The sequence below is a fragment of the Acanthisitta chloris genome, unplaced genomic scaffold (assembly GCF_000695815.1).
Source record: "Acanthisitta chloris isolate BGI_N310 unplaced genomic scaffold, ASM69581v1 scaffold35027, whole genome shotgun sequence".
Taxonomy (NCBI): domain Eukaryota; kingdom Metazoa; phylum Chordata; class Aves; order Passeriformes; family Acanthisittidae; genus Acanthisitta; species Acanthisitta chloris.
Genome location: NW_008683767.1, coordinates 8,921 through 24,132, shown reverse-complemented (window position 1 = coordinate 24,132; position 15,212 = coordinate 8,921). Strand labels below are relative to the sequence as shown.

At 40.7% G+C, this 15,212-nt stretch overlaps 1 protein-coding gene across 1 annotated transcript; it reads right to left on the bottom strand.

Annotated features, from left to right (window-relative positions):
- Nucleotides 1-3,252: 3,252 nt before the first annotated feature.
- LOC103806380 (riboflavin-binding protein-like) lies at nt 3,253-14,954 on the bottom strand. The gene is made up of 7 exons (XM_009079067.1): nt 14,943-14,954; nt 14,256-14,264; nt 13,953-14,110; nt 13,136-13,235; nt 11,904-12,032; nt 7,522-7,633; nt 3,253-3,618 (listed from the first exon to the last, which is right to left on the bottom strand). Exons 3-7 carry the CDS (start codon nt 14,089-14,091, stop codon nt 3,376-3,378), a joined length of 723 nt encoding a protein of 240 aa, XP_009077315.1. The 5' UTR covers nt 14,092-14,110; nt 14,256-14,264; nt 14,943-14,954; the 3' UTR covers nt 3,253-3,375.
- Nucleotides 14,955-15,212: the final 258 nt, after the last annotated feature.

Genomic DNA, 15,212 nt, shown 5'->3' with positions numbered 1-15,212 from the left:
TAACACATACTAAAGAACTCCAACAGAACTGCCAAGAGAGATCTCATTTGTAAGAACTCCTGGCATTTCAGTGAATTTTCAGAAGACTCAGAGTATTCTGCCAATGTTTAAGGAAAGAAGATTAAACAAACAGAGCAACCAGGATGACCCAGCTAGCTGTGTTATGGTTAACGTGACACCAGGCCCAAGCAGTACAGGACAAAAGTTGACTCTTAGCCAGGTTGTAAACAAGTCAATAACTGGCAATAATTTTTACTTCTATCAACACTGTCGCATTGATAAGTCCAATTTAATTTATTGACGAAGGCTGTAAGTCTGTTTCCTACAGATTAGTGTAGGAACATATTTCATAACCTATTTCACAAAGTCTTTGATCTACCATTGTGATGTTTTAATAAAGATCTTAGTCAAGTCTGGAGTCACTAAATAGAGACATTTCAGTGTTCTGGGCCAGCATGGGTCCAGAGGCAGGACGTGTGCTTTTGGGCTGTGATGCATAGCAGGCACTTAGCTAACCAGGTCAGCATTAGTTGGGGCTGTCTGCAGTCACCAGTGGTGTGGATCTTCCTTTTCCCTGGTTACCCTCACAGTGTATTGTTGTATTCTGGTTCTTAGTGAATTGTGTTATTTTTCATTTTGCTTTCCCTGAGTTACCCTTGCCTTTCTGTGTATTTAAAATCACCACTGATAGCTTTTCTGAGTGACACAGAGGTTGTTTAAGATGTAAATTACTGTGAGTATAAAGCAGCCAGACAGAGCCAACAGTGGATTAGGAAGGTTGGCATATTCATGTGAAGGTTTTGTAATACAACCAAGTGCAAAGCAATAAGCCTAAGAGCTAAGATCACAGCTCACACCTGTGGGGCCAAGGAGCTGTATAGTGGAAATCAGTATCACCAAGAATTGTAGCACATGGACACTGGAGGCATGCAAATAATCAGAATTATGCTCTTGTAGAAACAGGCAGTGCAGTTAGGGAGAAGTGTGTGACAAGACAGGGGCCAGGTACTCTCTCTCTGTAGGTCACCCTTAACACTGCCACGGAGTATGGCTTTGATTTGTACAGTTTAGGGAGGATAACCATGACTGGAGAAGGTACAGAGAAGAACCCTAAATATGATTTAAGGAGGGAAGGAATGTAAACTGATTAGAGCTAAAATAGAGCTAATTGCTAGGAAGCAGTTCAATCCAGTGTATTTGCTGCTGAGCAGAAAAGCAGTGCTGATCCTGAAGAACTCTTTAATACAGCAGGCTGTAGCAAAAAACATGGGCTGAAAGCTGAAACAATAAATGTTAAACTAAGCATAATCTCTAACACTGAGGAAACAAATTATCAGGTGCATTGGACAATTCTCCATTATTTGGAGTTTTAAATCAAGACTTAAATCAATCTTTCTGGATGATAACTTGTATTTGAAAAAAACACATCTGGATCAATGAAAGAATGAGCAAAGGTATGGGAAAATTTCTATGCTAGGGACAACTGAGTTCTAGAATTTTTATCCTAGAAAAGAGGTGGCCTAGAGAAAATAAGGTAGCTCTGCAAAATTATTGGGGTCACAAAAGAGTTAAATGGTTTGCTTAGGATACATTATGAGTCAGTGGGAAAGTTATGAATAGGAGCTAAATGGTCCTTCCTGGTCCTTTAGCTGCTGTAGGACCCAGTGCTCTTCAAGAGCATGCACTAACCAGTGTCATGGGTCGTTCTGCAACTAGGCATGGAGGAATTGTTTGTTGAAAGTGGTTTCAAGAGTACTTTAGCCAGAGCAAAGAGAATAAATTGCAATGGGAAGAAAAAAGAGCAGAGACACAGGCAGAAACAATTGTGCTATACTTAACAAGAACCACGAAGGAAATGTTTGGCCGTGGTGATACAGAAAATGTTGGTGCTATGGCAGTGAGAGGGGATTAGTAATTCTTGAATTTTGAGCACGGAAAAATAAAAAGTAGGAAAATTTCTGCTCTGATTCAGATACAGTAAAGATTAGAAAGAAGAGAGGTAGTGAAATAGAGGGGAAAAGAACTGTCAGAGCTTTACAGAAGACTAATTTCTTTTTCTTTCTTTTCAAGGAGTGGCAAATTGAGTTAGCACGAAATACAGATGTGTCAAAGTACCATTCTAAAAACAATTCAGTGCTGGTAGGAATTAGCTCATTGTTAAATGTACTGAAAAGCTGGTTGGAAGCAGAGCATGACCTAATGGGTTTAGCATCACTATTGCAGCTGTGTGAAACCATTCTAATAAATAAACAGCTAAGTGAAGAAAGTATGCTGGATTTTTAAGATTCTCCCAGCTTAACAGGATGTGCCAAGTCATTGTTTTAGCTGTGGGTCAGATCCTTAAATGCTAGAAGGCACTGAGCATCTTTGTCAGCACCAAGATGATGCTGATTCTCACAATTTGATAATCTGACCCCCAAATTCAACCCTTCTCACTGTCTCCCTGATGATAGCACTATGAAAAGCTGTATAGAATGGCACAGTCATGTCTGTTCTACAGTGGTATCAGAGGGACTATGGATGCATAATGGAAAGCAGGATTTCATTCACCCTTACCTGATGAGTCCCTCTTGGACTGGTGCAGATTTTTGTTTTAGTTTGACTGTAACAGTTGTGCTGGGAAGCAGAATTACTGATGAGAGAAACCTGACTGGGGCCCTCCCTGACACTTTGGTTTGTCAGAGATCATTCTGTTTGGAATAATTCAGTGGGATTAATTGCCCTCAAAATTGTTCTTCAAATTGATATTGTAGGAGACTTCTGTACTGCTGTAGTCTCAGGTAAAAGTCCTGTGAAACAGACTGTGCATGCAGGATACTGACAACATCTGGATCCAGGGATTTATCTGGTACACCACAATCCCCTGTTTTGTGAGAATGTTTTTGAGATACAAAATAAATACATTTTCAGTGGTTGCTATCTGGGCTCACTGACTTACTCCTGCCTGCAGATTTCTTCTTTGTCTGAGTAGAGCCAGGCACACAGGAACTTGTGACAAGAGTGCTGTGTGCCTGTGCTAATGGAGGGTTTGGGTTGAAGATTTGCTGTGTTACTGGCAGGCATGACCTTCCAGAGGTCTCTAGTTCTCACTGTTCCACCTTAAGTCAGCAGGGGCTGCCTGTGCCTCTTCTCTTTGAAAGTCAACCCCTAGATGTTACTGTCAGGCCTGTAGTTCAGGTCAAGTCACGAGATTACACCTGTGCTAACCTGCCTGGAGCTTTGTGATGCAGATGCAAAAACATCAGAGAATGATTAATACAACCAGTCATTGATTTATTATGTTCTAGGAAGTAAAGGGGTAAGGCAGACTGGCACGATGCCCTGAGCTCAGCCTCCACGACCATTTCTCTTGTCCTGACATACATCCACCGGCATTTAGCTTCTCTGTTCACTTTCCTCTCCCTTTAGTTTCTTAAACTTCAGGAGTTTATTTTGGCAGGAACGTTCCTCGCTGCTGCTGCTGCTGCTGCTGGAGCTTTCCTCTGAACTTTCTGAGAGGAGATACTTGATTGCAATTGAGTCCTTCTTGTTCATTTGCAAGCAGAGGCAGGAGGATTCGGTCACCTTAAATGACTCCCCCCACATATCCTGGCACATGTCAGTCCCATTTGCATACACCTGTGTGTCAAATAAGAAATGCATCGATTACCTTTAAAAATATTTGAGGTAAAATCAGCTTGTATCAAATTGATAAACATTTCTCACTTTTAAAATACTGGCACTAGAATTAAAAGAGCAGTCTGCAGTCATTTACTGCCTTGCTGTGTGCCATGCTTCTTCTCTTCTGAGATAGCTTAAAATGTTGTCCAGTGCCATAACTGGCAAAAGCGATTCGCCTGTTGTGAGAGCAAGTGGTTACACAAAGTGCAGGGATCAACAGCCAACCTTTGTTCTGCCCTGGGGCTGACAGCCCAGCAGCTCTCTGGGGCTGACAGACCACAGCTTGTGTAGCATGTCAGGACACTCTGACATGCCTTGGGATCTGAGTAGTGCTGAAAGTGCCAGACAGTGCTTTGAATACAGGAATCTTTTTATCTACTGGCCAGAGACAGCCAAGTGGAGTCACAGCTCCGAGGGATCTCATTGTGCCTCCTGCAATCTACTTCATGTCTGGGCAGGACCTCACAGACAAAGAGAAGGGACATAACTTAGCAACTGCTTGAAGAAAGTAAGTTTTCTTCAAGCTTTCAAAGTGCTGTGTCCAGTGGTGCAACTGCCTTTCTGGCTCAAGAAATTGTGAATTGCAGCTTCTTGTATTCTCTGCAAGTAAACCTGTCCTGTCCTTGGTACTACATTGTTTTGTAAGGCCTGTGTCATAGGACCTGTCAGCCACACAACAGAGATACCTCTTGTTTGCTGAGCTCACATTGTGACAACCTTCTGTCCGCCCAGCTCGAGTTTGCTTAAAGAGCTTAGGAGTTATCATGTCCAGACACAAAGTAGGCAGTATGTACACTTTATCTTGCCTGCATTTCTCCCACGTGTTTGTGGTTGAAGTTCAATCTTTTCTGTATCTGTAAAGGAAGCTTTAGGTAGTCCCAGAACAAAGCTGAGAATGAAGTTGGGGGTGGGAGTGATGGCAGGAGTAGAAGCCTTGGGAATTAAAGAGCAGGAGTGTTAATAACTGAAACTGTGGATCAGGCAGCAGGACCATGGGGCTCCACTGCTGACTGATTCACTTTGATCATGTCACCAGCATCTCTCTGATGGAAGCTGTGTTTCATCTGTAATAGTACAAGTAGTCCTTGCCTATGACGCCAATTCCTTAACCCTACAGTGTTTCCCTTAATGCTGTAATTCCTGGATGCTGTGCTGATTGTCACCAGCTCATACAAAGATCTGACACTCCATCGCAGAGCAGGTGCCCTGTCCTTGTGGTTGGGAGATTTCTGCATGGGAGCTGCTCTGTGTGCAATAAATTAATGGCTACAGATTTAAGTCTGTTGTGCAGAAGTGGGACTGGGCATCTGTAATCCTGCAGCTTCTTCTGCTCCAATTATTTTTGACAACAAATTCTTCTTACATTTCCCTGTCTCCCCGTGTGCAAAACTGTGTTGACCTGTACTGTGAGAAAGGCAGATGAGAAGAAATAATAATCACCTTTGCCTTAGAAATCTATCCTTTGTTAATAATACAAAGTCCAAATAGCCCCAAAGACTCTGTAAAACAGCTTTTCAGTTCACACCATCCCTAGCCAGGGCTCGCACCATTGATGCTGCAGCTGCTGGAGGTTGGCTAGTGCACTGGAAGCAATGAAGGGTCAGAAAAGAAAAGATTACTACATCTAGTTCTCTCCTGCCTCCCAAGGCAGGCAGATCTTAGCTCTTTCTTTTCCACTATTCCTGTTCTTTAAAGCAGCATTAGACACTTTCTTCCACCTCCTGTGCAGTTCCTGGATTTCTACCTGCTTTTAGATAATCATTCCAGAAAGTATTAAAAGGTGTCATTTTCTTAGGTCTGTGTGCAATAGACACAGCTACACCCTATTCTTGTGTCCCACAGGATTTGTAACATGTATTCCTGCTTTTCTACTTGCTAAATTGGTAATTTCATTTTGACCTTCATTCTAACTCTGCTTAAAGATCAGACACAGTCAGAATGCTGTAGCAAACGAATGGTGCACACAGCCCGTTTACTCAGCATGTCCCTAAATTACTGCAAAGGATTCTGACTCTTTAGTTTCTTGGAAAATGTTCTAGTCTGTGCATTAACATTGCTTGAGGAGCACTCAGCTGGGAGAACAATGACAAAATGTGCCTCATTTTAACCAGGCTAAAACTGGCCACAATCCATTGTGCATCCTTGTTCCATATTCAGCATTTGTCCCAAACAGGCTTTTAGAACCACGTGCATATGCCACATGTAGAGCTGCTGATTGCTCCTCCATGTGAGCTGAGGGCACTGAAAGAAAGTGAGGATCTGTCCACAGTGCTCTGATGTTGGACAACCCTCTGTGCTTCTGGGTAACTATCTCTCTTTTCCACGAGTTGAGTACAAACCAAGTGAGCCTAGTGTTTACATATCATGTAATTTTCATATGGGAAATGTGTTTTTTTAATTTCTCTGAAGAAACTTCATCTTTTTTCTTACTTACCATGCAAGACTATTTTTGGTGAAAAACATGGGCAGTTTAGGGTGTGGTTCCACTTAGTATAGGAATAGCTGTGCCTGGCTTCAAATGATAAGACCTCTGGATTTGCTGCATGTTTTCCCCTGCAGATGGTATATTTTCTTTAAGAAAAAAGTACAGGGGAACTCAAGGTTAAACACTCCTATCTCTGAACCAGGGACAGTTTGAACAGAGACTGGAGATTATTTACGGAGATTATCATTTTGTTTTTCACTTCATCTGGAACTACTGATGATTTAGCACATCTGGGAAAATAAGCTGTAAGTTTCTGCAGCCCATTTGCTTTTGGCCACCTTCCTGAGCCTGCTGATTCATGTCACTTCTGCAAGGCAGACAGCAATCCTGCTCTAACTGGACTGTGTCTTCCACTTATATCAGTTGCTGAACTGACTTCTTGAAGTACATGCACTTGAACTGAATTCAAAACAATGAATTTGCAAACCTTACTACCAGTCCCTAAGCACTGCACTTCAATTTTGTTTACTTCTGCAACTTGGACAGTTTTTCATGGACTCAGTGAAGTTCAACTGCTAAAAATATTGAAATAAGTTTAGCAGTTTTGAGTTGTAATATATTTCTCTAACACTAAACTTATTTGAGTCACTAAAAAAATCCTACCTGACTCTTGAAAGGTCTGTAGGTCAGGCAGTCTTGCTCCTCTAAGTTTTGTCAGTTCTCATTTCATACACTTTTGCTCATATAATTAGTTATCCCAACCATTAAACATTCTCAGAGAGACAGGCTGAGCTCTCAGAAATCTTGTTAGTGCTGCTCTTTAACCATCAGAGTCACATAGAACAAAGTTAGCTCTGCCTAGCCATCGGCAGACCCCGTGGAGAATACACATCAGAGATAGGATAGGTCTATGGAGGACAGAAGGGAGACAGAAGAATGTCAGGACATAGGGATTTGGAGGATGGGGGAGGACTTGAACATAGCAAGGTAAAATAGAGAAAAGGGCAGAGATGCCTAATAGGCAAGAAAACCTTCAAAAATTCTTCGTGGTTTGTGAATTTACATCCCGATTAAAAAAGACAGAGGTGTGTAAAGCCCCACATTGTGTAAGAACATTATGAAATCCATCTCAGGGTCTCCATTATATGGACAAAGTTCATTTATCTTTTACTTTCTAAATCCCACCGTGGTTAAAATATCAGTGCTGCTTGAACTTTTATTTCACAGGTGGAGTGAATAGTGATTAATTAAATGTATATATCCTTAGGGTAAGTGATGTGCATAAATACAAATGTTTGAAAACTTACTTAAAAAAATGTAGGCATGGCTTGAAACTCCTGAAGTAAAAAGAATTCACTGATGGCATTTTCCTCCCATATATTCAGGACAAAAAAAGAACTCTGTATTTTCTGCTTCAGTTGATCAGGTTTTCTTACCTCACTGTATGGAACACATTTATTCTTACAGTGGTTTTCTCCTCTCTCATCCTGTTCCCAGTCCGTCAGCCAGTTACGAACACATATGGAATCATCTTTGCAGGCTTCAAACCTTCATGGAGATTAGTGTGGTAGATACAGTTATTTATCCCGCTTGATTTTTTTTCAGTGGACTCAGATTCAACTCCAAAAGTGCACAGGGGCTCTGTCAGTAATGCAGTGTGATTGCACAGTGCAGCTTAGCAACAGATCTTCAAGAAATGTGCACATTATCTTAGCTTGACATGTACATAAACTCTGAGCTGGCCAGGAAGACGTAAATCCCCATGAAAACTAAACAGTTCACTCACTACATTTTATACTCACCGACTTAAGCACAGGGCTCGTGTTCTGGGTGTTTTCTGCTTGGTTATGTTTGCTGATGTTCCTGAGTGGAGGAAATACTGGGTGGGAGGAAGTTTCATGGATGCTGCTGTTCAATATTGTGACATAGCACAGGTATGCTAAGGGGTAGCTGTCACTTGAGGGAGATGTGGGGAAGGTTTGTGTTTATAAATTAATATGGGAGAAGAAGAATGATAGTACCTGGTCAGGGAGGTTGCTGTGAGGAATGTGCACTGAAATAAGGCAAAATCACAAACAACGAAATCATGTCAACTAGTAGACTGTCAGCCTCAGAATGATGTTTTCAAACAAGTTAAACTTGAAGAGATGGAAGGAAGATAAGAGTCTTGTAGGGTATAGGTCTAAACTCCTAATTTTTGAATGATTTTTAATTTGTAAGTGGTAGGGTAGAAAAAGGCCTATAAATGGCCTGGAATGAATATAGTATGCAACTGGCTGGTCGACGTGATAAGATCTCATGACTTACCATTATCCTACATAACTTCCTTCCTTCCAGTTCTTTTTATAACCTACTTGTTGGCTCTTACCTTTCTTAAGGGTCATTTTCTGCCAATCAGTTAAATTCAGCCTCACTGGCTTTAGGCAAACTATTCACACCAGGAACTGAGAGTGCCAAACCTGTGAGGCACAGCTTCCAAAAGTTAGCATCATTCAGCATGGTATTTGTTATGAATGCCCTTGGATATATTTTCTGTTTGCCATTTTTCATCTTCAGGGTCATGTTTCAAAGCCATTTTGATACCACAAGGGCTGCAGCCTTACATCGTTAAATGAAACTTGTGGGTTGTCACGTGGTCATAGATTTGCAAGAACTGGACATTGCAGTACATTTGCAAATGCAGAAAGGTCAGAACATGCACATCTGCAGAACTTTCACACAGGTTTTATGGGGTTTTTGGAGGGAGAAAGAGCAGTAACAGATTGAGGGTAACCAGGGCCTGAACTAAACAGGTCTGGAGCAGGAAGCATATATTCTCAAATGTTTTCATCCATGAATCTGCTGTCAGAGGTGGGGGCTATGCTGGAAATAGAGGCTACACTTTGATAAATTGATATTCATGCTATGGTTTCCTCAGGAATTTGAATTAACTATATCTATTGAAGTGTTATATTTTTATTCACCGTTACTTATTGAATTGCCAGATGAAATGTTTCCTAACTATGATTATTGCCTGACTCTGTGGTTTGTTCTATAAGCAGGTAGCAAGGCATAACTCTATCATTAGGAGTTTTTCTTTATCCCAGTGGAAGTAATTATGAAGCCAAGTTTATGAAAAATTGTGACTTGTAAAAAGTCAGATTTCTGCTGTCCATAAACCCATAACTTGTTTCTTCAAATATTAATTAAAACCTGTGAGAAATCTAAACATAAATTCTTAAAAGATCCTCCCTGAACATACCAGTTACCTATGCACAATGGGCAGGATATTTTTATTTTAAAGCTTTTTTCCCCTCTATTTTTGATAATTAGCTGTTTCTTTCTTGTGGGGCACAGGGCCCTTTCACAGGTGAGTGAGAGAATGACTTGTACATCAGGCTCTTTGAAAATCAGTAGTTTCAGGACTAGTGGGAGCAAGGGATCCTAAGACAATAGGAAGAAAAGGAAGGCCCCAAGCTAGTCAAATGAATTTCTTTTAAATTAAGTCACTGCTCATTCAGAATACTCTGCACATTTCTGCTCACAAAGACATACAGTATGCAGCAGGCACACTCACAGTATGCAGAGAAAGTAGGTCACATCACCAGCAGTGCTACAGCATGCTAAAGGGACTCCAGTGAATAGAACATGAAAAAACGTTTCTTTAAATCACCAGAAAGAGTGGGAATTCTGTCCAGGCTCTTTTCTAGCCTCAGGCCTTAAGCAGGGTGAGGGAATGGGTTTGACACTGGCATTAGGCAGGCACACAGACTAGCGTGTGTGGTAATGGGTCGTCATTACATTTTTGATTCAGCCCAGGCATCTATGACGCCAACAGGGGCAATAGATCATTGTTCAGTACTTGTTTAGAGCAGAGCCTGCTCTCTGCCAGGAGACTCCATACTGAAAAAGGGTCAGTTTTTCCTGTGCAATAGCTGTCAATCACCCCCCCCAATACTTCTCGGCAGCAAAAGTTACAAATTATGTTTACCTGCAGGTTCTGGCAGTGCCCAGGGGGCACTGAGGATTTTGCAATGTAATACTGACCCACCATATACACTTTGGTGTAAATCTCCTATATACTAAATCTGTCTTAAACCAATTCATAGATGCAAACAAAACTCACAGGGCACATTTTCTTCCATCTTTACCCTTTCACTTGATATAGCAGTTTGGTCATGACTTTGCTTGCTACTTATTTTGGGGTACATTTGTTTTAGATATTGGTATTCTATCACTTTGCCTGTTAGATCTATTCTAAAGCTCACTGGCAACTCTAGTGCTTTAATAGCCAAATGCAAAATTTGGGAATATTTGGTTCTCAGCTGTAAGATTCTGAGCACTGAGGGAAATTCAAGGTCTCAGTGTTTATCTTCAAGGAGGTCAATAATCTGGATTCAGTTTAGAAGATTACCAAAAACTTAGTCAGTAAGACTGCACATGACAAATCTGTTCCTCAGGCACATGGAGTATCCTGACACAGAAATAAAATTCATCACTAGAGAATACTCTGGGGAAGCTGAGAAATACACCAGCCCTTTTCTCATTATCTTCCATTACAAATCCAAGCTATGCTTGTTGTTTCCTTCTCTGGCACAAAGCAATGGAGACATATTTAACAGCAAATCCTACCAGAATTCTGCTCTGCATACATGACTTTGCCCTTGGAGGGAAGATGAGAATGGAAGTGGATCCACGTGTCAATGATATTCGAGTTGTGTAAGCACAATGGAGAGCACAGCAGAGAGCAGCACAAGAGAGCACTACCATGTGTTCTGTATTTTCTGTGCTTTCAAGAAAAGCTCTTTTATAACATTTTTAGAAGTATCGTAACAGTTTTGCATGATTTTCAGAGCAGCCTAAGGGATTCAGACATTCACAGTTCATTACTTTCGAGGGATGCTAGCAGTTATAATCCTATAGTGTGAACAGAGCCTGTGCTGTTTGTACTACGCTTCATACCAATTTAACCATCCAGACAAGTTACTCTAGTGACTAGGTGCAACATTCATATGGTGCTGACTGAGGCTTATATGTCACATGGTGAAGTTATTTAAGATTCAACATATCAAAACAGGGAGGGAGTAAGGAGAGAAGGAGGGAGAGAGAGAGATGTGCTGGATATGTGTCCCTGGAAAAATCTCATTACCCCATGTGGATATAATGCTCCTACCCCAAGACTAAGGACAGATGGGTGCTGGGTTGTCCCTCCGTGTGCCTTGCACACAAAATACAATGTGATTCCCTGACACTGTATTTTGGGAAATGAAATTAAATGCTATTATGCCGCTAATTGCTATTAATACTGTCAGCATTACTTGGCTGAAATTTTCTCTGATATTCAGGCTCTTAGAAGAGGTTTTAGAGAGTGTGATGATGGAAGGGAAGAGAAAAGGCCAAGGATGAAAAATTAAGGAATTGTAGTGCATTTTAAACACATAAATGTATCCTATCATGATCAAGTATTTAGTTTGAAAATGCTAACTGCATAAATGTTAACTCACAGACATAGACTTTTCAAGGGGTGGCCAGGCCCTCACTGCTCTTAGTGCCTATCAACATGGTGGGAGCAACTCTGACATGTCAGATGTTTCCTATACCACTGCACTGTGTCTTCCCTGAGAGCAGGGCAGTGCTGTCCCTGAGTCACGACACTCAAATCTCTGCCTCCATCCTGCATGCGTGTAATTGTTGTTTTGGGGGTGGTAGCTTAGCAGAGGAAAAAGCAGAGATGGCAACAAGAAATGAAGAAGAACAAGAGAAAAGGTGGTGCAACACCATTGAATCATGGGCATATGAAAGCTAAATAAAAATACTTTGGTTAAAATGCTGAACCTACCAGTCATCACAAAAGCTTTGACACAGTGGAACAGCCTGAATAGCAGCAGTGTCGTTGGGATGGATCCAGCGAGCAGCATGTGGAGAACACCGGTAAAAGCACTCAATTTTCTTTGTGAAATCTTCACAGCTGTGGTGGATGAGAAAAGTGACAAATAAGCCTATTTCTGAGCATAGAGACTATGGCCCCAGTTTTCTAGGCCTGTTTTGATGTGGATGCAATACTACAGATTAGGATAAAGACACAGAAAAATCATCCTTTCACCCTGTTAGTGTCTAAGTTCCCAACTCATTCCTTTGGCATTGTGTGCAGCCTCTGACCGTGCAATTACCACAGCCAGCTACAGAGTGCACAAATGTTTCCATGCATATTTCAGCCCTATTTGTGTAAGCTTTCTGTAAACTTTTGAGGCCTTGAGTTTTCCTGGCAAGAATGATTCCAGGCAATAATAAAATGTCGTTTAAAACTATAGTACAAAACTTTGTCTGCTCTGTAGCCTCATGGTTTCACTAATCTTTAGATTTTCCCACAGCCCAGCTGAAGTTACTTAAAATCACATACTGTGCTGCTCTCCTGGGAGTGGCAGGCAAGAGCTGTTACTTTTTAACATCTGTTTTGGCTTAATTGTTTTGTACTTTCAGCCTTTTATTTCTTTAACTTGCCATGTTTCACAGCTTTAACATCTAACGGGGTACTAAAACTCTTCATTACGGAGACATTATTCACGGTTACAAAACCCACAGGACTGCAAGAATTTTTTATTCTAAATATTCAAAAGTTTCAGTTCTGGACTCTTGTGCATTTTATTTGTGAGGTTTAATAATCAGGTCGATCAGCTTTCTAAACAAAGGAAGAAGCCTGGTCTCTGCTCACCGAGGATTGCACTCGCTGGTGGGTGATGGTTGTGTTGGGGAGCTATTGAGGGGCAGGGTGGTTGTTACCTACTGGGTTTACAACTAGTTTGCATTGCTAGATCTGGTTCTATACTGAAAGCAAACTTGAAAAACATAACCCTTTCATGATAAAATGGCATAAGGAATATATACTGAGGGATTTGTGGGCTTGTGTGTGAGAGAAGAAAAGTCAGATGTTGGTCAGGTATAGAGAAAAGATGATGGGAACTAGGCTGGGTGACATAAACTCTAGGGTGACCCAGTGTCATGAGCAGCTGTGTGGCTGCCACAGCACAGATCCATAGAACCAGGACACAGACAACATCAAAGCTGACTTACGATTTACTGAGCTGCCCACATCTGTTCCAGTAGCTGTTGCTTACTTTAATTACCGGGGAATGAGCCAATTGCTCTGTGAAGTTTGCATAGCAACAGGAAGCTGTTGGGAATAAAACAAACATCTTGCAATAAGGGTTTTTTAAATACTGTATTTGGAAAACTCAGACTGTAAGATGAATCTGCTTTGGACCATACTATGAGAAAGTCTCTTAGTACTAACTAGGAGATGTACTCAAGCTCTGACATTTTGGGGTTTGGAAGTAGCAATGTAAATACTAAGTGAAGTGGACTGGCACCAACAATGCTTTGTCAAGGTGTGCTCAGACAGCCCCAAGAATTTTACCAGTGCTCTGCCAGGTGTTATATCCCGAGGAATACTAGCTTTGAAAGCTACCCAAGTCATAAAAAAAAGGAGCTGAAGAAATATAATAAAAATTGTACTTTGCTCACAATAGAATTTTGATTTCAATCTTTCCCATTTGGTGTCTGCTACAATGAATTTTTATGCTTCATGAACCAAATTGATCTTCGCTGTAAACATTTTTAAGCAGATGGAGCTACAAGAAAGGCAAACTGCATCAGAATTTTTAAAAGAAAATAAATTAAGTCAATGAGAGTTTTGCAGTTGACCTTGTTAAGAACCAGAATCTTACTCTTGGCTTGCATGCAGCAAAATGCCAATGAAGGACACGTTTCAAATACCACGCGTGCTGCATCTTATATAAGTGTTTTAGAAATAAGGGGAACTGCCAGAACAATTAGCGTGTACAACACTGTACTTCTCGGCTGTATTTGGCAAAAATTAAACCACTCTTACATTTAGAGTACAGAGTGCACTCCTGCATATTTGGCTCAGGACTTGGCTTCAGTTTTTGGGTGTCTCCTTCCAGACATCTGTATTTTTGGCAGGTGGATGACATTATGACAGCAAAGAAGGTGACAGCAAACCTCAGCATTGTTATTCGGATCTTTTTCCTGTATGGAGAGAAGTCTTTGTTTATATCCTTTATTTCTAGGAGAGGCCACAATTGAAAAGGAAGGACTGCTTTTAAAAAGCTACCTGGATGATCAAATACAATATGCTCAACAAAGATGCACACAGCAATATTGAGACACACACTCTCCTTTCCTCTCTGCTTAAAACTGAACAGCTACACTTCTGCTACATATTTCTGAGGTCTGGCGACAAGTCATGAAAGTCATTAGTAGTGCAGGCTCTTTATGAAAATGTGTTATAATTTTCAGTATTTAAGAAAACTATTTTAAATTTCTTACACCAACTTGGGTTATCTTTGAACCCTTCCAAGAGACATTCCTCTGCTCCACTAGATTTGAAGAAAATATTGGTTACTTCTAAAATTTTCAGAGTTGTTTTGCACAATTGGAAATTACACATTTAGCACAGCTGCACTTGAGTTCGGAGGGGTCAGCACTTGAGCTGGATAAATTACATTGATTACTTGCCTTTGCTGAGGCTCTGCTAAATTATATTTAAGAATCTGATCCATTATTTTCTGCTTCTTTTGTAGAGTTTAGTAAACAATGCCAGATAAAAATGATTAACCTTTGCAACTAAAATTTCTCTAAGCACTGACTGGAACCTGTTACATAAATCAATGCATAATTCTTTATACATGTTACTAATTTAACCATTCTGAAGTTAAATATTCCTGTTAACTTTCTGGAATCATTTTGCCTGAACAAGGACCGCAGTTCCTCTATGTACCTAGACTTTTCAGAAGTAAGGAACACAACATATACAGAAGAAGAAAACTCCGATTTCTCAGTATTTTCTCACCTCTTTCACTGTCCTTCTGGGTGATACTTCTCCCTGGAACACGAACGCAGTAAATTACTTTTCTCATTTTCCACTTTATATACACACAATCTGGCATCAGTGCTTCAGAATTTGTTTGCCCTGGAAGAGTTCCTTGACCCTTTGGAATGCTAACACAGATTTATCTCAAAAGCAGATGCAATGACCAGCACATAATGCCCTTTTATTGCTTGCAAACTTCGACATGATAAAGAGGAAAGTACAAATGTGGGTTAGAATTAGAAAAACAACAGCTCTCCT

Bases quoted from the DNA above. Each gene is read 5' to 3' on its own strand.
- LOC103806380 (XM_009079067.1), bottom strand. From the start codon at position 14,091: ATGCTGAGGTTTGCTGTCACCTTCTTTGCTGTCATAATGTCATCCACC. The intron at 13,236-13,952 runs GTAAGAGTGGTT...TATTCCCAACAG, and splicing joins GTGCACTCTGTACTCTAAAT to CTTCCTGTTGCTATGCAAAC. The intron at 12,033-13,135 runs GTAAGTCAGCTT...CATCCACCACAG, and splicing joins TGTGGGCAGCTCAGTAAATC to CTGTGAAGATTTCACAAAGA.